This window comes from Chenopodium album, chromosome 12 (genome assembly GCF_948465745.1).
Source record: "Chenopodium album chromosome 12, dcCheAlbu1.1, whole genome shotgun sequence".
In the NCBI taxonomy this organism is placed as follows: domain Eukaryota; kingdom Viridiplantae; phylum Streptophyta; class Magnoliopsida; order Caryophyllales; family Amaranthaceae; genus Chenopodium; species Chenopodium album.
Window position 1 is genome coordinate 52324023 of NC_137845.1, and position 24809 is coordinate 52348831.

The following is a 24809-nucleotide window of genomic DNA, read 5'->3' on the forward strand; positions in this document are numbered from 1 at the left end:
TCATTTCTGTCTTATAATATAGAATGTTCTGATTAGAATTACATTTAGGCTCTATTCTCTTCACCTTTTGCTAAATTGAAATTAATTTTATCAAACTAAACTTATTGTTACTGAACTAAAATTATTAAAACTTATTCTTACTGATTATCTATTATATTTGTTCTTTAATGTTACTGATTATAAATTATTTTTAGTGAACTAAACTTAACTTATTTTTACTAAATTGAAATTATTTTGACGGAATATTATTATTTAAGATGAAGAGAACAAAACATTAGTAGGATAAGCTATACAAATTTGTTTGTTGACTTCACAGTGCCAAGATCCACAACAATGAAAAAGAGAACCTTGTTCAGATTTCTTTTTTGCCGTCTATGACCTAGTCAACTTCACCTAGAGTTGGATGATTATGAATTATGGTTTTATAGTTTTTATTTTGAACAGTTGCCGTAAGTTTTGCCTATTGTGTATGAAGAACATTAAGGTGTTCCTTGGTGAGGCATATTTTCTGGGAAGGTTTATACAGATATGCTCTGAGTTCATAGGTACATATTCAGTATTGGGAACATTGTAATGCCTATGAAAAATCCAATCTTGGATGAATAAGCTCTATAAAACAATAAATGACCTTGAAAAATCCATGGGTCCACGTTGCCATGGATAAAACCATTGTTAGAGGTAAAAGATGATACATATGTATAAATATGTGTTAATAATGAAATAAGCGATAATTAAGGCAAAATTATGAATCTGTAATTGACATAATTACGAAATTAGAGATAATTAAAGCATAATTTTCAACCTGCATTTGAGATAACTATCAAGTTATTATTAATGGAGAAATTGATAATGTTGATTAAGGCATTAATATGTGTGTTTTATTTTAATGATGATTATTCGATGGTTGAACATATATAACGAATGACTTATCAATAAAAAAACTTGATGACTTAAGAAGGGGCAAGAGTCACTTCTTTCTTCTTTGTAAGGCCTATATTAGTAAATAAATATTTAAATAACAAAAATTAATTAGAAATATTAGGTTCAATGCTCCATAGTCAATTACAATTGATTCTATTCAATTTTATTCCATAAATAAATATGATACGCATTATTTTATCATTATTACTCTAACTTTTGTTTGATTATTTTCCGTAAATAAATACTCCCTCAATTTTTTTTTTTAAATGGTTATTTAATGAAGCTATGCTATTTAATTCGTAAAAAAAAAAAGCTACGCTGTCTGTTGAGTGAGAATAAGATAAAGTAAGAATAATGTAAAAACCAACAAGAGTTGGCTCAAGTGGTAAACAACTTGATGTCGCTTAAGGGAGTTCTCGGGTTCGAGCCAACGTATGTCGAAACTCTTGTTGGGAGACTCACCCAGTCACCCATCATAAGCCAGGTGTGTGACCTGGGTTGGATCCAGATATAGTTAAAAGGTGAATGTGTAAGAAAAAGGTGAATAAAGTAAGACATAGTGTGGAGAAGTGTAGTTTTTGTGGGGTAAACTGATAAATGGGGTAGGCCTATAAAAAGTAATGCATAGTCAGCGGAACAAAAAAGAACAAATTTAAGTTTACAGTGTGTAGAACAAGGAAAATGGAGGAGTATTATTTTAGGGCTTTAGGCTATTATTAGCTTTTATTTGTATTTTTTGTCATTAGGACATGCTGAAATATTTAATTAAAGTGGTCAATGTTTGTGAACTAAATAGGGGTAAAAAATAATCCTTTTTATGTGGACTCCACTCCCTCCGATTCCAACCTTACCTAGACAGCAGTGCAACACTTGTTGGCTGATTTGTGTCCAGGATTAAAGTTGGTATGAAAAAACTTTGATTTTTAAGGAAAGACATCTTACTGCCCACCCAATCTGAGTCACTGTCCAAATATGTGCTACTTGTTGTCATCAATATTTAAGGTTTGCACTTGTCATTGACTCGTACTAATGTTTTGCACTTCCTTCTCTCTACAAGAGTTCAAACACTTGATGTTGCATAGAATTTTACGTGATAAGCTGTGGTTGAGTCACTGATTATATTCTTAATAGAAAAGTAGATGTAGCTGTTATGGGAGGTACTGGGATAATTGTGGTCATTGTAGTGATTAGGTGTGAGAAGGAGATAATGGCAAGAGAAAGGTAATAAATAATCAATAATTGATAAAACCTTATTAAAAAAAAAGAAAGTGTTCAACTATGTTGGGATGGATGAAAATTGAAATTTTAAATTTCAAAGGGAGTTTGTTTTTAATCAGGGAGGAAGAATTTCTCATGTATGCAACATTAATCTCCTACTAAATCCCCATCTGTCAATTTCTACCAAATGTCAAATAGGGAGATGAAGAGTGTGATTTGTGGCTTTGTGCTTTAAATTGAGAGACTGAGAGTGCATTTAAGTGTCCTCTTTCCTATGTACTCTTATTGAATTTTGGGATATCATTTGTGAAAGATGAATTCATCATTTTATCATCATCATCATCATGAATCCATACTTACCTAGGCTACTTGTTGGAGTTATTGTGTCTTGGATAAAAGTTGATGTGATCATATTGTTATGTGCTTGACCCATGTTTTATAGTGTTTCTTATGAAGTTGAATGGATAGAGAAAGGAAGTTGCCTCGTCATCAGAGCCCTAACCAAGTTTAAAATCTGCTCAGACGTGTATTTACTCATCACAACACTAGGCTTCCACTTGTCAGCAATATATGTTTTTTTTTTTTTTTTTTTCTTTCTTGCACACGAAATTATACTCTTGTAAATAGAGTCTAATCTTCATCTTTGAAAATGGTATTTACTTCTAATCTTCATCTTTGTAAATGGTATATACTTCACTCTGGAATCTGGATACTTTCCTAGAATATCATCTTTCTCTTTCCTTGCAAGATTTTACTCTGTTCTCAGAATTGGCTTGTTAGAAAATAATTATATGGAAAAAGAAACAAGTCACTTGAATTCTATTTCTCCATGAAGAAGAGAATTAACGATGATGGAGTTGAAATTTTACTTCGTGCTTATTAACATGCTTAAAGACTGCCCTTTTGGGTAAGTGCTGATAAATGATGGTAATGGTAATGAATTTGTATATAAATTTGTAAGGGAAATCAATTTTTGTTCCGTGGTAATGATAGCTCACCCCATACTATCTATTTTTCTTCACAAATTTCCATTACCATCTATTACCATTTCGGGGGTGGTGTTGGTTGGTAATGGGCATTTATGAAGAAAATCACTGATTTAGGGATGAGATTGCATTGTTATGGACATTATGATATTGATTTACTTGCCAAATTACACTTAAATCCATTCCCATTGCCAGGAAGTATTCTCATTTCATTGTGACTCTGAGCTATTTCTGAATTTCTTTGCCTGAGTCCTGCCTTGGTTTGACTTGTACAATCAAGATAACTAATTGAGTCAGCGGTTAAAGTACAATTTCTGTGAATTTGGATTATGCTAGCCTGAAAATGTTTGAAATTTGTTGTGTTGGATGCTGGGTCACTACACTAAGCAAGTAAGCAGCAATATCATTCAGATCAAATTATTGTTCTTAATGTCATTGTGACTTCTTGTCTTTGTGTTGATGACACAGACCTCTAACTTCATAGATTATGCTTTGAAGTAGTTTTGATATTGCTTGTTTTCTTAGGAGACTTAATTTCCCTTTTGATGTTCTTTCTAACTCTAGATTCATATGAAGGTTTCGTGCTTTTATTAGTTTCAATGATGCCATGCACTCAATCTAAATTTCCTAAAAATATGATAGCAATGTATTTTTGGCTTTATATTTCTTCCAAATTTCTTGGCCTGAAATACATGAGATTTTGAGCTGCTTATGATAAGTGCAAACAGGGGAGTGTTAAAAGCATATCAAAGTAGCAGATATATTCCAGATTTTCAGGTGAGTGTTCTTTATCCTTCATCGCAGCATCAGCTTGCTTATCAACGTGGTTGTAATATTTGTTTCTTGGATTGGCATTTGTTTGCCTGTATGAGCAGTAGGTTTCTAGTGTTGAAGTAGTGACTCCGTTTGTTTGTTACTTTTTTTCCTTGAACTTTCTTATATTATTTTTGACTTTGTTAACATGGCAATTGGGCGTACAGCAAATGTAGTATTCCCTCAATTTGTTATTTTGACCTGTTAGAGGTTATGCCGCCACAAAATATATGTAAGCAGTAATAGTTGCAGCTTGCAGGAATTGAAATTTTGACATTCAACCTTAACTAGATTTACTTTCATTTTTCCTGCATAATTAAAAGACTGTATCTGTTTGGTCTGATCCTGGTGACTAGCTGGATATTCTTAACTGTTTTCCTTTTTCATTATAAATTACTCCGAGATAGATCATCATAGTCTTTTATATCTGAGCTCCATCTGAATCTGTGTGTGAGTAAAGCCTGATTCCTCTAAAGAGACTTGAGATGGTGATGTAAAAATGAAAGACACTTTAATTATATGATTGCTATGAATATGGCAAACAGAAGTTTGTACTTTTGAGGCTAATAATGGGAGGTGGCGGTAATTATATTCTTTAAAATGCAGAAGGCCTCTATTGGGGGGGGGGGGGGGGGATATTGGTTTTGTTAGCTTCAGTCACTCCTTCGTAGCTTCAGTTGCTCTGTGATGTATACCTCTATAATTTATTAAATGCTATTAGTTTCAATTACGTTGTGTACCTTGTAACTATCAGTGTGAAATGCAGTGTTATGTAATTATCAGAATCTCTGGTTTCTACATCTTTTTTGCAGTAGTCTGAATATAACAAATTTCTTGTAGTCTGCATAGGACTTTGAAATTTCTAATTTTACGGGGTAATAGTCAAAATGTTAATCTCATGTAGACATGTAGTCATGTGTTTATCATGCCATTGTTTGATCTTCTTTTGGTAGCTGATAGGAGTATTATGAGCTCATATGCAGGTTCTCTGTTTAATTGAACTGCTCACTGCTTAATGCTGTACTGCTAATAGTTCTTAAACTTTTGCTGCTGTGAGATAATAAATACTTTAAGTTTTACATAAAAGATATTTCATCTGGTATGCATAAATATGTTATTCATTATCGTTTCTCGTAAGGAATACTACTGTTCATAGGAATTTTGTGCATTTAGGTAACAATGACGATCTACCTTATGCGAGGAACTCAACATTTTAACATAGTATACTCTCAATCTAATCTAGTAGTTTTTGTGTCAAAAGGTCCGAGTAAATGCTTTTGTTCAGACAACTTAATTTTTGAAATTTTTTTATTTTTTTTATTTTTTTATTTATTTTTATTATAGTTTTGTGTATTTTCATGAATCATGACTATTTAACCATTATTAATCAAGTTCATGTTCGTCATAGTGTAAGTTTTACCTTTTTTTTTTGGTCAACTGGATTGGTTTTACTCTGGTCAAGTCAGACCATCTTTCCTAAAAATTTTAAAATATAATATTTTAAGTAGAAATGTAGGTTGAGGAGAATTATTAATGCATCTTCTTTTAGGGTCTTTTTAATGGTTGATGTACACACCTGTCAATATTAAGAATGTTCCTATAATTACAGATTAGTTTTTAATGGCTTCGGTTTTGTTTGTTGGCTACCTGCAGTTAAAATCTTTTGCTTGTTGAAGTGTTGTTTGCTCTGGGTAGGGTAAAATTTATATGCCTGTGAATAGTCTTACAGTGCTATCATGTTTGTTCATCTAGAAAAACTTTCCTTGTGGTTAGTTTTCCTTACCATTTGTCATCTTGTTTATCTCTCAGTATCTGTTAGCCACAATTAAATGCTTGTTTTGGTAAACAACTGTGTGTAAGGTTATTTTTTCCTCTTGATTATGCTCAATGTGGTTCTATTACTTCCATATGTCTGGTAATTTATGATGTTTTGGTTGCTTCCCTAGGTTGCTATTTGAGCCAGAGGTGAAGAGCTGTAATTGCAGTTTTTGGTTTCCTGTTGATTACGCTCCTCTGCTTGTCATCTTTTGATGGTTTCATTGATTGTTGATAAGCTGTAAAATTTGGTTCATACCCAGTGTGTACACTGTAATTTTTTGTTCATAATTCTGGTGCCTGCTGTGACTGTTAGTTGTCACTTTTGTTTTTTTGATTAGATTTGGCGGAGCTGAATTAAAGTTTTGGTCCTTGTTTGATCTTGCTTTTGTGAGCTTTATGGGCCCAGGAGCTCTTGTGCTTCTGATCTCCATATCAGCATATTGTGTAAGTGAAGTTGTCTCTCATCCGTGATCAAGGTTAAGGCACTTTTTTTTAATAACTATTATTATTTAATTTTATTTATTTTTACTGTAAATATCATCTTAATGGCCTTGTGGAGTTTTGAACTTGCAAATTATAAATCTTTCTTAATCATTGTAGGTCCTGGCACATGCTTGATGCTTACTGTAGCATATCTTTTGTTTTAATCTAATAATGCTGCAGGCCACCATAGCCTTCTGGCTCTCATGACCAGTCCCAAGCTGGAGTTCTAGTGGTCATGTGACTCAAAACTTGTAGGGTATGCCAAGAGAACCTGTTTGTCAACATCAAGGTTAAGCCTGTTGGGCAGTTTTTGTTTCCCTTTAATTGGTGCCCACACCTAGGTTTTCTGTCACTGACAAAGAATCTTCTCTATATAATTGTAGGATACCACAAAAGCTAGATGTGTCTGGGCTCCACAAGTGCATCAATCTGCTTATATGAAGTTGATATTGTGACCAAGATGTCAATCTTAACTCACTGATCCATGTCATGTGAGTTTTATTTCCATGGGTACACTAGTATTTGCTGATTTGTTTTTTTGTTTTTAGTAAAATTGAACAATGATAACTGTAATTCAGAGTGGTGAATAAGATTTGTAAAGGAATTAACATATTACATTTTGGCCGAGTTATATGATATTTCAACTAGAAAATAGAATTGTCAAGCTTTTAAGAGCCTTTGTAGTGGTACTGTGTACTGTCTATTAGTGGTATCTCCACTGGCCCTTCCATTCCGTTTGCAAAAAAAGACCCAAGATCATTACCAAAAAATCCCAACATTGTTATGACACTCGAAATAGCTCTCTTCTTTTGCTTTTTCAGTTTTTAAACCAGTTCTGATCTAGGGGAGGGACGTGGGGTTGTCACATCTCCCTCTCTCTCTTTTCTTTTCATATGACGCGTCACACCCTTATGGTTAATTTTTTTAATTTATTATTATTATTTTTGTTTTTTAGGGGGGGGGGGGGGGGGGGGGGGGCAGGACGGGGGGTTCTTTTGGAAATCCTTTGGAGATACCTTTAAAACTCGTGTCATTGGTTAAGAGCTAACACTCCATTCTCTGTCCATTTGAGAGTCTATGAGATCCTTCCAAACTTTTTTTTTTAAATTATATTGGATCTCATGATTTTCTCGGGCTTCCTATATTCCCTTTGACTCTTTTGCTGTACAGGACTACAAGTAAAAATCTCTTGAGGTGTTCCTTTGGAGCTAGTTTAGTTAGTGCAGTGCAGTGTAGTGTGGATGATCTTGGACTAGTTTGACTGGGCTTGTAAGGTTGGCCCCCTAATTGTGTTTTTTATCTTCACTGTAATCTGTAATCCCCAATAGAGCTGGAAAAGGATTTTGACTGTTTGTTTTGAATTTATTTACGTTTTATGAAATTTGTCCTTAGCTTCATAAAAGGTCCCTCACTGTGTTTTTTCGGGGCAGGATATGTTCTAGTGGTCTACCACCATGAATGTTTGGACATGAGAGGCTTTTTGGCTCAATGCATCAGCTAATCAGCTGTGGAAGTACTACTGCATGTGAAAGGGGCCAAAATGTGGATTTGAAATGGAAATCATTGCCAAAAGTGAAGAATCGCCTGTGCGTTGATTGAAGCCGTGCAATCAGTTAACACTTGCATCAAGAATTTATTCCTGCAAATTGACTACACTTTTTTTAGCACACTTGATCAATTATTTCGTATTTACATTTAATTTACTGTTTCTTATTATAATTTGTTTATATGCTTTTTTTTGGGTATGAAAAGAGTGCCATTACACCTCATGTGTTCTACAGTTCTAGGGGATAAGTGTACAAGGTTTTGGTGTACGTGTGAAATTACTAGACCATAACAGAAAAGCATTAATAGATGCAGCTTAGGTGGGGTCACCATCATTTGGGAGAAAAGAACAGGTGAGGAAATGAGAGCAACCCATAGAATGTTGAGCTGTGCTGAGGCGGTCATTCGACGTCCCTATTATCGGAAGGAATTTTAAGAACTGTTGTCTAAACTCGGGCGGCATGTCAATATCGGATTATTAATGGAAATGCTTGCTTTGCTCTAAATTGGGTGTTATTCTATGACAATGAAAGTGTAAGGTGGCAAAATTGAACCTAATATTTCATGCACCCAAGCTCAGTAATGAATTGGAGTCTCCCTTGGACAAAATGGAGTAGTTGTTATGTTGTTGCATCAGGGTTCCACCTCTTTTTATTTGTGGTTGGAGGCGTAAATGTGCTAGATTTTCTTCTGTAATTTTGTTTATAAGTTAGCAATAATTATCACTACTTGTTAAAATGGTGATGGAATGAGTGCCCAACAACGATGTGATGTGTTTCCAAATTGTATATATAGTGTTTTGGCTGTAATTAACAATCTATCACATATGCTATTTTTACTTAACGGTTGGATTTTATTTTATTTTTGTTTATTGTATAGAATGCTTTGTGATACTAATATGTACGAAATATGTTATTATGTTACTGTTTAAAGTTACATTGTGTTTGGTAACTTGACAATAATATGTATAAAATACATTTTAACTTTTTTCAGCAAGCAAAAGTGTAGAAATGTAGTATATCATACTTTTAAAATAAAATATAACTATGTTCTCTCAGCTGCTTTTTACTAGATTTAAATTATTTTTACTGATTTACTTTTAGTGTTTTTTTACTGATAAGAATTAACTCGCTTTAAAACAATTTGTTTATATTGAATATTATTGTTTTCAAGGTGAAGGGAAGCGAGCCAAAGAAAGCGTTAAGGGAATTCTCGAATTATTTAATTTTTCTGTTTTGAGATAAGGTGATAAGCGAACAAGTGATCCCAAATCTCAACCAATGGAGAATATCATTTGTGGCCAATGTGGGGTTGCTGAACTGCTGACTATGGAAATTTTATAGAACAAATGTGGGCTTGTTAGTTGTGACGTATCAGTGATACTGTAGCTATTTTTGGTAAGTCCTGATATATGTATATAAGATTCTTGATATGGCAATTTTATTATTTATGCTTGCTTCATGTTTAGGTTTAGTTTAGTTTGGAATTTGTTTATGTGTGTTCAATGTCAGTGTTTTATCATCGTAACGCTTGATGCACTTTTACTCCCAAGTTTTATGTCATAATCAATTTTAGTCAAAAAAGGACATTACTGCATAGTGTTATTTACATATGAATTTTAGATCTCTATATATACATCTATTGTTCAATGTCAAAACCAATAATAATGGCGCCCAATGTTTTTCTTTTAACCCCTACATATATGCATATTATGCCTACAAAGTATGTTTTTTCAAGTTCGTATTCATTTGGGTTGTTATGTATGCATCGAATCCACTCACCTGGCTGTAGAATAAAATTTCAAAGATGGGAAACAATTTACGCATCAGTGTTAAGCCGAGAAAGTCCCAATTTATCTCTTTGATAAACAAATTTGGTTTATCAAGTGGCAAAATGGTAATTTATCAACAAAAATGCTTAATTAGATGCTATTATGATATTCTCATAAATATATCAACAAATATAAGGTACACATTAAATGTGAAAAAGTTTATTTATTTACCATTTTGATTTAAACTTGTATTATCTTGTGCAAGCCAAAGGAAGGCGTACACGCAACTAGCTAGAAGGTTTATTAGGACATTGGTGTGGAGGACCGTAGCGAGTCTAAAAATAAGATCAAAGTTACCCAATTTTTTACATTTAAAGTGATTGTCTCTTATTTACCTTCTTTTTTGTTTTCACGTCTTGTTCATTATTGATTAATGTACAAACCAAATGCAACACAGTCTATATCGTATTTGGGATCAAAGAATTTATTAAAACATAATCGTAACTAGTACTGTATTATGGTATACATGTCGTACAAGGTTGGGTATGTGGGTTTGGAGTAGGAGAGGTTTTTAAAAAAAAGGGACCACCCAAGAAAAGAGTATGGACCATGGTCTCAAGTATCTGAATATGATGTGAAACAAAGGATGTGGATATGATTTGGACTATAGTATTAGTATTTAGTATTACCCCCCAAACCAAACTTAATCCAGATATTCGTGTCCACAGTCTCACATGGGCTCATCTACTTTCTTTTTGTTTCATCATGCAAGCTTTATTTGGGTTGTATTTTCCTCAATTATCTCAATACCTTGAATGAGACATTTTGGTCGATGAAGAGGTCTTCATTTTTCACACCATAAATTTATCTTTGACCTATGGTTAGTTGCATTTCCTTTTTGAAAAATACAAAAATATATATATAAATTTGACAAAGTTATGTAAAAAACACATAAGGCCTTTTGTTCTTTTGAGTTGTTGTCGTCTGCTTTGTTTTACTCTACTCTACGTCTCTACTTAATATAAATAAGCTGTTTTGCTCTGCTCACACTTGCTCAACTCTGTTCAGAAGCTCAAAAGAACAGGGTCTAGCAGCTAGAAAATCACTTTGCCTCTAAGTATATCAAAATTATCTTTTAGAAAATGAATTGATTAACGACTTCTATCTAAGTATCGGTCATGTATTGAAGTCATCAAGTGTGAATATCGCATAGTTATTAAGTATTGATCAAAATTGCTATTAAAGGAAATTTAAGGTTCTTTTATTTGAGGTTTGAGAAATTGATAGATTCGTTGATTTCTAAATACCTAAGAATAATAAAATGACGATTTTGAAAATGTGGCTTTGTAATATATTTCTATAAGGGAATGGAAACCTTTAAGGCAGTGTTTGGTATGAATATTGGAAATAAAGTGGAAAGAAAACAAATATAAGGGAGGAAAGGAATCATTAAACTTTATATTTTCATATGTTTTAACTACGGAAATGAATTATTTAAACCTAACTTTTTTTTTTTTAATTTTTGGTTGAGGAGGGCAAGAGTAACTGTTACCTAAGGTTTAAATAACAAATAGGTGAAAACCATTACCCTTAAGTATGGTAATTGTTATCCGATCCAAACCTTTTGACCAAACACTTGAATTGATAACGATAACGGTTTAATTCAACATGTTTCCAACCCAAAGACACTCTTACCAAACATGCTCTAATATCTAAATGACCTCTTTAATATATATATGTGCATGCATGAGTGTATGCATGGATTAATAGAGTTGTGTTTCTATATGCTCACAAACGCCTCCACGATATCATTCATCGAGAAGCTAATAAGGCTGCTTAAATGTCTTCCAACTTAAGTTAAATACCATGTATAAAATTCGTCACCATCTTCTTAATATGTGATGATTTTGTCACTTAATTTATCTTATTTATCTAATTTCGGTATATATTTGGTTGAACTATATTATGTCACTTTGTGTGCTAAGACGTCTTGGCTTTAAACTAGACGAGTCACGATGTGTCCAAGTCTTCATTGCAATTGTTAATTAATTACTAGTTAATGTGGTGATTGTTGGATGCTAAAGCATTTTGGTTATTGACAAGATGATGTTTGGTGTGATGCTAAGTATTGTCTTTGTTGAGGGACATACATCTATAAGATACTAATATAATTAGGTTGCATCTATGCACGAAGTTTGCTATTTTTGAAAACTAGATACTTGTAAATATTTACTCCAAATAATTTTCTTACAAATATGATACTCTGTGCTGAATCATACTGTAAAAATTATAAGTTTGATCAAATTATGTCAAAGTAATAAGATTAGATAATCACATCCTTGTAAATTATACAAAGCCTAGTTATAACAAGTAAATTTTACCTAAGGGAATGTATGTCCATGTAGTTTTTATTTTAAAGAAAAGGATATGTACAAAACTAAGGAGTAAGGATTACATAGAAGATGTTAAGTAGAAATATTATAATTTATATTTGATGCCGTTTGTGACCAAAGGTGTATAGATATCATAATCGTTATTTAAAAGGTGGCTTCTTACAACAATAGGTTAATGTGAGACAAAAATGCCCAAAACTTATTTGTTGAAAGTTGATGTCCACTGATTTTATTAAGTCTTTGTTTCCATAAGTTTTGTCCCCTTTTTTTTTTATTTTTTATTTTTTATATTTAATTGATGAGGAAGGTAGATCAATCATTCATTAAGATTTAAACTCTTGTTTAATCTTTGAGACATTGGGAGTTAAGATTATTTCCTTAAATTAAAGATGTTTTACAACCCACACTTTCAATCCATCATAACTAGAGCTGAATGTCAACAATTTATGGTTGACTATGCTCCTTATTGCTTAACATAAATTTTAGTTTAGATAAGCTAATATAAATATTAGGGTTTTTATTCAAATAAGTTAATTTATTTTATTTTATTTATTTATTTTTTGTGTGTTTTTTTTTTATTTTTTATTAAATAAGTAAAGTAGATAGTAAAGGGTACTTAAATACTTTAATGTAAAGATAGATAACCTCCAATAAATTACTACTCCATAGTAAATTTCAGCATTTAATATGACATTTTATTGGTAGAGTGTTCAAAGGAAATATCCAAATCTTGTTTGCATCGTTTTTTTTATATATCTTTGTAGAGCAAATTAGAGTACTTATGTACCATATCACCTTGTATGTAAACTTTCTTCGTTTATGAAAGATCAACTCACTAATTAGTTAACCATATAGTTTCCATTCTTTTTATCTTAATTTCAGTTCAATTATTATTTTACTTCAAATTATCCATCTCTTTAAAAATCTATGAAACAGGCGGGTTGAGCCGTTGGAGTGAGCAAGTAAACAAAACCATAAATGACACACACTTGCTTTGCTTAGCAAAAAGTACAACAGAAATTGAATGTAGGCAACTGTCTCCAACATTAAAATTGCTATACTTTTACATTCAATTACCACACCTAAATCCCACATCTATCTATATTTTACATTCACTCTCTTTTCCCCCCTTTATTTTCTCTCTCTTCCTCCCTTCAAATATTTCTCTCACCATCATTAAATGAAACCCAAGCAATCTTACCACACTTCCATACCAAAATTCAATCTAACTCATTAATATTAGTTCCTTTCCTTCACCATCCACTCCAACTGTTCGACGAAATTCCTCAAAGAAAATTAAAATCTTCCATTAATAATGGGTAAGAAGAAAATGAAGCTTCCATTTCTCTTTCAATCTAAAAGCTTAGACCCAAAAACATTTTCTTCTTCACCTTCAAATTCATCATCTTCCCAACCTTGGCCATTTCCTTCTTGTGGAAACATAAAGACTCTTTCTTTTCGAGCCAAAGATAATGATGAAGATGCTTTTAGAACCTTCAACTCTGCTTTTCTTGAATCTGAAATGACCCCTCCTGAGTCTTGTTTCACTATTTCTTCCTCTTCTAGAAGCTTCTCGACTATGTCGGAAGATTCCGGAGACCCCCTTGAGTCCGTCATTCGTGGGTTGAGGTCCGATAGGCTCTTCTTCGAGCCTGATCGGAGTAGCTCATTGCTACTCCACTTACAGGACGAACGAAGTCAAGAACTTGAACCACAACAAGGCCAACAACAACAACAACAACCCAGTATAAATTCGGTCGCATCGGAAGATTCGGAATTAGTAGTAGAATATAAAGAGAGTGAGGTATTATCAATGGACTCAAATAGTCCATATGAAGATTTTAGAAGGTCAATGGAAGAAATGGTGGAAGCTCATGGTGTTAAAGATTGGCAAGGGTTAGAACAACTTCTGGGGTGTTACTTAAAGATTAATGGCAAAAATAATCATGGTTATATTGTTGGTGCTTTTATTGATTTATTGGTTAATCTTTCTTTTGTTTCTTTTGAATCATCTTCAACTTCAACACCAACAACAAGATCAACAACAACAACAACAACTACTACTACTACTACTACAACAACAACATCATCCTCTTATTCTAATTACTCTTCTCCTTCTTCACCTCTATCTTTGCCTTCTTCTTCGCTCACCACCCCTTGTCTTTCTTCAATACTCGATCATGGCGACGTCGATGAGCGGGACGAGGATGATGATCATGTATGATTGATGAGTAAATCTACATATTAGTTTAGTGAATTTTGAGGGTGGGTTAGTTAGTATTAATTGATCTTAATAGATCTTCACTATGGTTTATTATTACTTAGTATTAGTATTAGTATTATTTTTAGGGTCAATGCTGAGTTGATTATTATGCACACTATTAAGATTGAAAAAGATTGAAGTTAAGATTTTTCAATCTATTATTGAATGTTATTATTGTATGTACAATCTATCTATCTCTAGTTTGGTTAGACTAGGTTTATATTTCCTCTGAGATTGGCCTCATGAAAGTCTGTGACGAGTACTAGTAAAGGAAACTGCACATGTCATAGCACATGAATTAGAGAAATCAGAAAATGAGGTGTTCAAATTAGAAAAATAAATTTTGTTAATATAATGTTAGATTTGTTATTTGTTATTTGTTTTTTGTTAAGTTAGATTGTTCTATTTTTTTGCTAATTTAGGAATTGCCCTTTGTCTTGGGTAATGGCCATTCAATTATACGTAGTATATAAAATTTACAAGTGCTATTTATTACCATTATCATGGGTTAGGTGATCTTAAATATTTGTTTCATAAAAGAATGAGAAGAAAGAACATCTGAACTAGAAAATTTTGGCACTATATGTATAAACTAGTGTGAAACCATGAAAGAGTAGCAATCTAAGAGGTTTCATGAAATCATGGTGGGTGTGTTATGTCATGATGTGGTCTAGTCAATTCCTCTCATAAACATTGTCATCCAATCAAATAACAAAAATAAAATATGTATATATAATAAGATTTTATCGAGAATGATCATCATCAACCTATATTGTTGACCATCCTCGTGAAAGAAAGAGGTGTGAGAGTTTTCTCTATATCTCTTTCATTATGGTTGTTAACCTGGCCCGTGGGTTAACCAACTTCTTCAACAATATTTCATAAAAAAAGTATATTTATTATCTGAATAATTGTCATGGCGGTCTATCTTATTGATTAAATTAATCAGTACAAGTGTACTACAACGGTTTCAATGAAATGTTAAAATGTTATAATCATATTAGTTAATGTTAACGATTTTTTTGTTATGTTAGTTTAATTAAATTTGGAACTATTGCGTGTGGTCGGCATAAAAGGATTGAGAGATACAATTTGCTCTAGATTAAATTTCAATCTTGTTGGTCTTAAATAACTTGAAGTTTTTGCCTACCTTGTTAAAATTTATAGGAACATTTTATGGATTTGAGGGTTTGAGATTAGGAAAGGTAATGCTTGGAGCCTCACGTATCAAACCCCGAAATATAAAAGGCACACACTTCACTAAAAAAATGCCTAGGAGTTTGCCGTTGACATAATCCGCAAACTAGGCCGAACGTAGCTTTATAGCAAAGTTGCCACTTTTTAGTTCAAAGAAAGTAAACGATGTATCACGTAAACACTAGCTCGATAATGTAAAGCATAACACTGTTAGCTTATCAAATGCGAGATAATATAGGACGTATACAAATATTATTTATAACCAACTAAGTTAATTGATGTATACGAATATTATTTATAACCAACTAGTTAGTTGACATACATACACTAATTTATACTTCATGATCTCGATTTCCAAACAAATTATGACCAAACTTTTACTTAAAACTAAACAACCACTAAGATTTGTCATTTGTTTAACCAACTTTTAGAAGATCTGACATAGAATTAATTAATCCTAAAAAATGATGTATATTTTTCACTAATAAAGACAACCCACATACCCATTAAATGACAAACATCTACAAATCACAAATGCACTAACTACACTTAAAAATAACACACACTTCTATAATAATGGATAATTAGATAATGTATATACTCAAATTATTTATACTTTGATATATAAATAAGCTAATATTTCATGAATATTAATTAATAAAAAGAGGTTTCTTCAACGGCATTCTGCCATATATTAATGAGCATATTCAATTCCAAGTTCCAAACTGTGAAGGGTTTTTCACATTTATTGTTGCGCCCACATGATGGGTTTCATGCACCCTCAATCACAACCGTCAATTTCTACTTATTAGATATGATGGTGATATTTATAATTGATCTTGACCGTCCAGTTTAAATTTGGATGGTCATTGTCTAGTGATAGCTACTATTCTTCATTTATTTTTCAGAGATTTGGCTTGGCCTTTGCACTTATATGCTTACACCTGCAAATAAAATTAATAAAAATACAATAATAATAATAATAATAATAATAATAAATAAATAAATAAATAAAAGAAGAATTAAAAAAAATCGGTATTATACTAACGTCGTATCATTATTTGAGTTAACAAGTATTTGACGTTGGACAACATATTACTTTGACTTTCTTCGTGATAATGCTATGCTTAAGAAAAAAAAATGAGTTTGTTCTTGTCCCAATAAATATATTTTCTAAATACGTAGTATAAACTTTCTTTTGTACATCATACATTCTTTTGGTAAGGATATATTTCTTATAATTGAAGGAATTAATTTTTAAAGTTATGCGACATGCATTAGCAATCGTGCCTAAAAAAGTGTGTTTTCTAAAAGAACGGATCAAGTATTATTTCAAATAATAATGCATGAAATTCAGGTTTATATCTAATTTCTGTCTGTATATGAAGTTGGTATAAATGTAGTGTTACATAGTATAAAATGTTTCACTGATTTTTGACATTAATTTTTATGGGATGATATAATGAGAATATTTGGATGTCAAGATCTTAGCATGAGACAAAAGATGTAACACCTGGATTTCTGAAATTTTAATGGCTGAAAACCCTTCATTTAAAATTAAAAAATTAAATTCACAAAAATAATTAGAAGGAAACAAAAAATGTATATATATATAAATGATTCATTCATAAGTGGGCACACCCAAGTTATCATGTTTGGGTAGATATGAATATAAATTTTGAGGAGTAAAATGTTAAAGAATAAAACAAGATTGAAAGACATACACATATATTTTCTATCTTGCTCCTCAGTGAGTGGGTTGTGAGGATATGGTTGCCTTTACAGAGAACAATTGTCTCTGATGAACATTTTGCCTGGCAATTCTGAAATTATTAGAGACTTTACAAAGTTTTACAAAGTTTGCCTGGCCCTCAAGATTCCACCAATTGCGCTCAATTAATTGATATTATAGTGACGAGTCATTCGATGCGGTTAGGATCGATTTAAAATGGATAATATACTAGTTTTATAGAGGTTAATTGACTATGCAATCAATTTTGTTATAATCGAATAACAAAGTGAAAGCCACAAACTTGCATCATATTATGGGAATATTAAAAATGTTTAATGATGGACTAATGTTTTAACAAGAGCTCTCAAGATCTCTTAGGCTTTTTCCTCTCATATTTCGATAATTATTCAGCCAGGCCATTTCGGCTTAATAACGACATAGATTAGGGTACATCTATCTATACTATTGTTATCCCAACTACATGTCTTTAACTTGACAAATGATGTCACACTTTATAGGTGTAATAATCAATTGATATTATTTTCTCATGAAAAATGAATATTGCATGCTAAGACCACTCTCATTCATGGGCAAATAAAAAAAATGTCATTATCTCTCTACCCACTTTCTCACTCCTCTTTTCCACTTTTTCTTATGGGCATTTTTTTTCTACAACTTCTCACACATTCATGGGCTAAGAAAAAACCCACACCACTCTCTCTCCTAAAGTATTACTATCATCACATTATTTATTTTCTTTCTTTTATTTTTTTGCTGATTTGGTACCATGGCCCACACTCTGTAGCAATTAATTTTTGCCATTGCTATGGGCATTTGAGGATTTCCCCATAGGCATTTTTTCTAATGCTCATGGGTGGGAAGCCAAAATTTCATTGTTTTCATTAAAATCTCCTCATGGGCAAAAAAAAATGCCCATGAGTGAGAGTGCTCTAACACTAATGCTTAATTGGTTTCATGTATGACATCGTGTTCATTATAGTAGAATTTGCATAGGTAGACCCTAGACAAACAATTTTCTCTATTTTGAGAGAAGAACTATCTATATATGATGATTTTGTTAACCAAATCACCACACATATTATTCTACGTCTTAGTAACTTTTAATCACTTTATTTTCATATACAAGTATATTTTACATTAGGAAAGCAATTAACAAGTAGATCTCACAATAAAAAAAGATGAGAGAGAAACCTAGTGAGAAAGAGAGTCTATAGAAATCCCAAAGAAACCTCCAGATCCACCAGATAAAGTTCCACCACCACCTCTTCTAAACCACTCTCAATCTAAAAACCAGCCACCTCATAGCCAAAAACGACCAAACAATATCCCCACAAAATTCTCTTCCTTTAGAGAAGCCCTAAAAACCACAGTCCACCCTATCCAAAACCATCAGCTCTGCTTAAATGCAGCAGATTCCGATCCCCTCCTCCTAACTTTGATGAAGTTCAAGATATGTTTGTTGCAATAACATATGATGAATACTCAGAATTATGTGCTCCGTGGGCGGATGCGATCATTTCAAAATCGTCTGGGAAGTCCTTCTCCTTAGACTATTTCATCCAAGGACTACAAAATCTTTGGAAGCCAGTGGGAAAAATTTATTCCTTCCCTATTGGAAAGGGTTATTTTGTCTCCATATTCGAAGACTATGCAGATGTGGAGCGAATTCTAAACAGTGAGCCTTGGTTCATGAATGGATCGTTCATAGCAATTCAAAGATGGAAGGCTGGGTTCAAGCCATCAGAAGAAAAGAGTACGTTCTCCCCTATTTGGGTAGACTTGCCTGAGTTACCAATGGAATTCATGAACGAAAATATAATCAGGAAGATTGGAAACTCAATCGGTGTATTTGTGAAGAACATCTGTTCATCCATTGAGCATGGGAATCTCAGATTTATTAGAATCCTAGTGTTAATAGATGAATCAAAATCAAGGAAAAAATGGCTATGGCCGGGGAGAGTAAAACAAGAAATTGTTTATCAAGCTCTTCCGGGGACTGACAAAAGATCAGTAGTAGTGGAAGAGAATTCCAAGGGTCAACCCCGCCAGAAAACACCAGTGGTGACCACCTAAAAGGACACGCAAAACAGAGCAGGTGAGTGGAAGATGGTAATTTCCAAAAGGGCAAATCAGGTATTAACCACCAGCCAATTTCCCCGCGAAAAAAGGGAGTTTAAAAAGGGACCCACCCAATTGATAAATCTTTAGAAAATCCTTTCCAAGCTTTGGAGGAAGTAACAGCTACTCAATCTATAACGTGTCCGTACCCCATTGTCCGACATATTTTAAACTCTTTAATACCCTTACCCAAGCCGTCACTTCATTCCTACTGCTACACTCCATCCCCTGAGAATTTCACAGACTCCGGCCGCCTAACTCCCTCTTGTCAACTCAATAGTCTTTTTTCCTTCCCAATACAAGGTTTAACCATGGGGTTTTCCCTTCAAAAAAATTCAAACTTCATTTCCCTGACCATTACCATTCTAAGAAACTTTTTGCTCTTTCAAAACTCCTCTGCAAAAACCTCCTATTTTCTCATCCATGGAGAAAATGACTCTGAACGGGTATCTCAATAAGCTCATGAACAAAGACCCAGACGAGCTTAAGGATCAGGGTGGTTTTCCGAGGCCACCGATTTTCCCTCCAAAGGTGATTCACCTCAAACTCTCACCGGAGAGAAACCTGGTTACCAGCACCAAACTGGTTGTAACGCTACCAGAAACAATGATCAACTTGACTTCCTTCTATGCCCAAAGGTTGTTGGGGGAGTGGAATACAGTCACTCCGGGGGTCATGAGGAACATCCTCCTCAATCCTCAGCGAGTAGCCCCTCTGTTCTCGACCTTGCAGATGGCTTCGGCAGAAAACCCATTCCAACTAGCCCCGGCGCATGTCCCGTCGCTAGTAGATGTGGGCCACATAAGCAAGCCGCTAGAAGTGATCCTACGCTGGTGGACCAATTAGCTCCAAAAGGAGTACACTCTGATGGTAGTTCCTTTGGAGCTCCAATTCATCATCGACCCGGTACTCGTACTTCTGAAAGAAAGAAAGGCATTGTTGATTACTAAAGAATGGCTGGTGCTCCAATCGGTATCGGGGACAAACAATGTCAAGATCATGCACCTGGTAAAGGAAGCTCAATAGCTCAACCTGTCCGTAGGATGGGGAAAGGAGAAAGGGGGCGACAGAGAAATGTCGGGAATCAAGATAAAAAAAAGAACACTGTACAAATGTACAGCAAGTACTTGGGCAAGTATGTCGAACTCGACAACAACGCCAACTATGCGACAAGGAAGGAACTAGCCAACCTGCCAATCATGATTCCGGGAACAACAATTCTGCTATAGAATGTTAGGGGGATTTCTCGGGATGGTTTTAAGCGAAACATTCGTCAGCTTATCAAAGACCATGACCTTGATATCATCATTCTTACTGAGACCAAAGTCTGTAAGTCCAGCTGTGAGCATCTAATTGAAAACCTCCCTTTTAACTCATTTAAGGTGGTGGATCCGGTTGGTTTCTCTAGAGGAATTCTAATTCTGTGGAACTCGGGGCTACAATGACATCCTTGTTGTTGCTAAGAAGCCTCGCGCTATTCATATGGTAGTGCAGGTAAATCCTTCCCAAAAGTTTTTCTTATATGCTATTTATGCTTCCACTTTACATAAAAGTAGATTAGATTTGTGGGATTCTCTGAGATCTTTAAGCTCATCTATTTCCATGCCTTGGCTATTTTGTGGGAATTTCAATGATATGCTACCACCATGAAAAATGGGGGAGGAACACCCATCAAATGCACTATATGACAACCTATAAGGATGCAATGATGGACTGTAATCTAGTGGATTTGGGTTATACTGGCCATAAATACACCTGGTTTAATAAACAGAAAAAAAAATCCTATCTTTGAAAGATTAGATAGATATTGGGCCATTAATGATTGGATTCAGTGTTATCCTCATCAAATAGTTCAAAACTTACCTAGGATGTCCTATGATCACAACCCTTTGTTACTCTCTCTCAATAAAAAAAACTGTGTTTCCTGGCTTGAAACCTTTTTGTTTTGAGCCTCTGTGGCTCACTAACCCTGATTTCTTGCCGTTAGTGAACAATCTCGAGGATTCCTATAACTTTGATTTATGCCAAAAGCTTTCTAAACTAGCTACTAACCTTGATGCTTGGGCAAAAAACCACTTTAGATTTCTCACCAAACAAAAAAAGCACATCCTAGCAAGAATAAATGGAGCCCAATTAACTTTCCAATTAAACCTAAATAACACATTTCTCTTTGATCTGGAATCAAAACTTCAGACCTAGTTACACCAAATCCTAGAACAAGAAGAGATTTACTAGCAACTAGAGCTAGAACCAACTGGCTGCTAGAAGGGGATAGGAATACCAAGTTTTTTCATTGCTCAGCCATCATTAGGGGCAAGAGGAATAGAATAATATCCCTCAAAAATAGTGTGGGAGAGTGGAGTGACTCTCCACAACAAATACATGACCTTATAGTGCAGCACTTTCAAACTATTTTTACTTCTGAGGGCTGTGAGATTCAGATGCTGAATCAAACAACTGGAGACATTCAGTGTGACATGGCCCCTTCTCAGGCTGAGGTAAAGGAAGCCATCTTCTCTATGGGGCCCCTTAAAGCACCTAGAGTGGATGGCTTCCATGCTTCTTTCTTTCATTCCACTTGGAACACAATCCAGCCTGACTGCAACTCCTTTGTAGCTAGGGTCTTCCAAACAAACAAAATCCTTCTTGAAACAAATAGAACTGTAATCTATCTTGTCCTAAAGATCCAAAATCCTTCTCAGATTACCAGTTACAGACCAATTAGCTTGGTAAATACATCTTACAAGATCATTTCTAAAATTCTTGTTAATAGGATAAGACCTCATCTCCATTCTCAAATCTCCCCAAATTAAAATATTTTCCTCAAAGGGAGGGGTACTGAAGTCAATTACATTATTTCCTTAGAGATCCTTCACTCTATGAGGAAAAAGAAAGGTTCAAAAGGTCTCTTTGCTTTGAAGCTTGACCTTGAAAAATCCTATGACAGGCTTGAGTGGCCTTTCATAAGCCACTGTCTTCATTCCATTGGTTTTTGTCCAAACACTATCTCTCTCATAATGTCCTGTATCACCTATGTCTCCTCCTAAATCTTAATAAATGGGAAACTCTCTAAGAAGATCACCCCATCTAGGGGAATCAGACAAGGGGACCCTCTATTCCCATATATTTTCATCATTTGCCTTGAGTATCTCTCAAGGAAAATTCATGAAGAGTGCTTACAAAAGAGATGGAAACCTTTTAGATTTGGGGAGGGGGGGGGGGGGGGGGGGGTACAAAAACTATATCTCACCTTCTATTTGCTGATGATATTCTATTTTTTGGGTCAGTTGACAAAAAAACTCTTTAGTCCATCTCAAACACCCTAAAATTTTTTTTGCATCATGTCTGACTAGAAGATAAATGAGGAAAAGAGCCATATTTACTTCTCAAAAAACACCTCTCTGAACATAATAGATGAGTTTGAGCAGACTCTTAATGTCTCTAAGTCTGGTGACCTAGGATCCTACCTAGCTAGGCTTTCCCTTAACTAAGAGAAAACCAAGTAGAGCTCAACTTTTTGGGCTAATAGACAAGATGGGAAAGAAATTGGCTTCCTGGAAGTCAAACACTCTGTCTAGAGGGGGTAGATCCATCTTACTCCAATCAACTATGCAATCCATTCCTAGATATCTAATGTCTTGTCTTTCCATTCCCAAATCCATTACTGGGAAACTAGATTCCATTTGCTCAAATTTTCTCTAGGGAGGGAAAGAGGGAAACAAGAAGATAACTTGGGTAGCCTGGAGTAAGGTTTGTCAAGAAAAACAAAAAGGGGGTCTTGGTTTTCTAAACCATGAAGAGTTGAACAACATTAGCCTTGCTAGGACTTGCTGGATGATAGACTGTCAAGCAAATTGTGCAGGGAAGTTGTTGTTTGAAAAATACATCAAAAATAAGTCTCAACCCACACCCTTTAATAAGGGATCACACATCTGGAATGTAGTAGGGAAAGGGTGGGACCTATTCAAGCATAGCTTACAATGGGAACCAGGTAATGGGGAAACAATTGATTTCTGGCATGATTGTTGGTTACAGGCTGATGTTATGAGAAGCTTGCTAGTGGGTCTTTTAAACACAAATAACCAATCTCAATCTTTAAACTCTCTCCCTATCCATTCCAAACCTGACCTTGAAGAAGCTATTAGTTTCCCAGTTGATGACCTTCTTTTTTCCAGAATCAAATTAACCTTCCTATCAAACAAAGTGATTTCAATTTCACCACTTGGTCAAAAAAAGGGAAATTTGATTCAAAAATGGCCAAAACCTGGATCCTGGATCATAGATCTTACCAAGGGTGCTCTACAAAACACCACAACTGGGGTTGGGATGCTATTTGGGAAGCTAACACCTATCCAAAAATAAAATTATTCCTTTGGCAGTTGATGTCGGATAGGCTACCATCTGCTTCAAACCTCAGTTACAGAAAAATTGGCAACTCTGACGCTTGTATCTTCTGTCCTGCTACCACAGAAACTGCTGATCATATATTCTGGTTCTGCAATAGAGCAAAAGAGTTCTGGCTAGAGCTTAACCCAAATAGGATCTGTGCAAGGAGCAATGATGATTCTCTCCAGAAATGGATTTATAGAAACCTAAAGCATTAGAAGCTATCCCACATTGGCATCCCTTGGAATATTCTGTTTCCTTTTGCTTTATGGCAAATTTGGAAGAGAAGAAACCAATGGATCTTTTCAAAAACAAATATCCTACTTCAAAAGTATGTATCCCTTTGCTCTTGGGCTGCTACTGAATGGTTTTACTCAACTAAAACTGATTCAGCTAGAAAAGAGCCTAAAATTACTGCTTGGGATCCCCTCCTCCTTCTTTCTTAAAGCTTAATGTGGATGCTACTTTTGTTCTTCCATCAAAGGAATCAGGTTGTGCTGGTGTCTGTAGGGATGAGAGAGGTCAATGGATAGGGGGTTTTCAATGGAAGGGTTACTCTACCTCCCCTAAGGATGCTGAATTACAAGCTGTCCTGTTAGCTATTGACTGCCTGAAGGAGAAAAACATTTATAGATGTCACCTTGAATTTGACTGCAAGTACCTAATTGAAGAGATTAATATGGATGTGACAGGTGACATTCTAAAACCAAAGATGAACTATTGTAGGTTGCAACTACAGGATCTAATTAACGTCAGGCTGTACTATGGGGAAAGAGGGAAGAACAAGGCAGCAAACATCCTGGAAAGAGATGCAAGGGAAAACTTGAGCATTCTGAACAAGCTTTGTAATATAATGGAACCTCCTCTTGTTTGCATAAATGTTTTGCAGAAAGATCTAGCTTTTGAAACTTGTAGTAGTAGTGTGCAGGATGTAATTTTGAACTACCCTTTGGGTAGTTAATACTTTGTTAAATTTGGCTATGAGTTCCCTCTTTTACCTCAAAAAAAAAAAAAAAAAAAAGTAGATCTCACAATGAAAGTCAAAGACTTGTCATAACAGGAGAGGAAAAGCAAAGAAAAAAGTGTAGAAAATAGCTTAGGGACCTACTTTAATTAATTTGTAATTGAAACTCATGTGAATGTC

The 24809-nt window shown here is 34.3% G+C and overlaps 1 protein-coding gene and 1 long non-coding RNA gene across 3 annotated transcripts; both read left to right on the forward strand.

The window, feature by feature from the left end:
- The first annotated feature begins 4616 nt into the window (after positions 1-4616).
- On the forward strand, positions 4617-8716 carry LOC145572593 (uncharacterized). Of its 2 annotated transcripts, XR_014096890.1 has the most exons (4): positions 4617-6232; positions 6420-6528; positions 6623-6730; positions 7670-8716. It is a non-coding gene; the product is annotated as an uncharacterized LOC145572593 (long non-coding RNA). The 2 variants fall into 2 exon arrangements; XR_014096889.1 differs by having other exon boundaries at positions 4617-6528.
- Positions 8717-12969: 4253 nt separating this feature from the next.
- On the forward strand, positions 12970-14580 carry LOC145572594 (transcription repressor OFP13-like). The gene has a single exon (XM_081631555.1). It carries the CDS (start codon positions 13264-13266, stop codon positions 14170-14172), a length of 909 nt encoding a protein of 302 aa, XP_081487681.1. The 5' UTR covers positions 12970-13263; the 3' UTR covers positions 14173-14580.
- The last annotated feature ends 10229 nt before the right edge of the window (positions 14581-24809 follow it).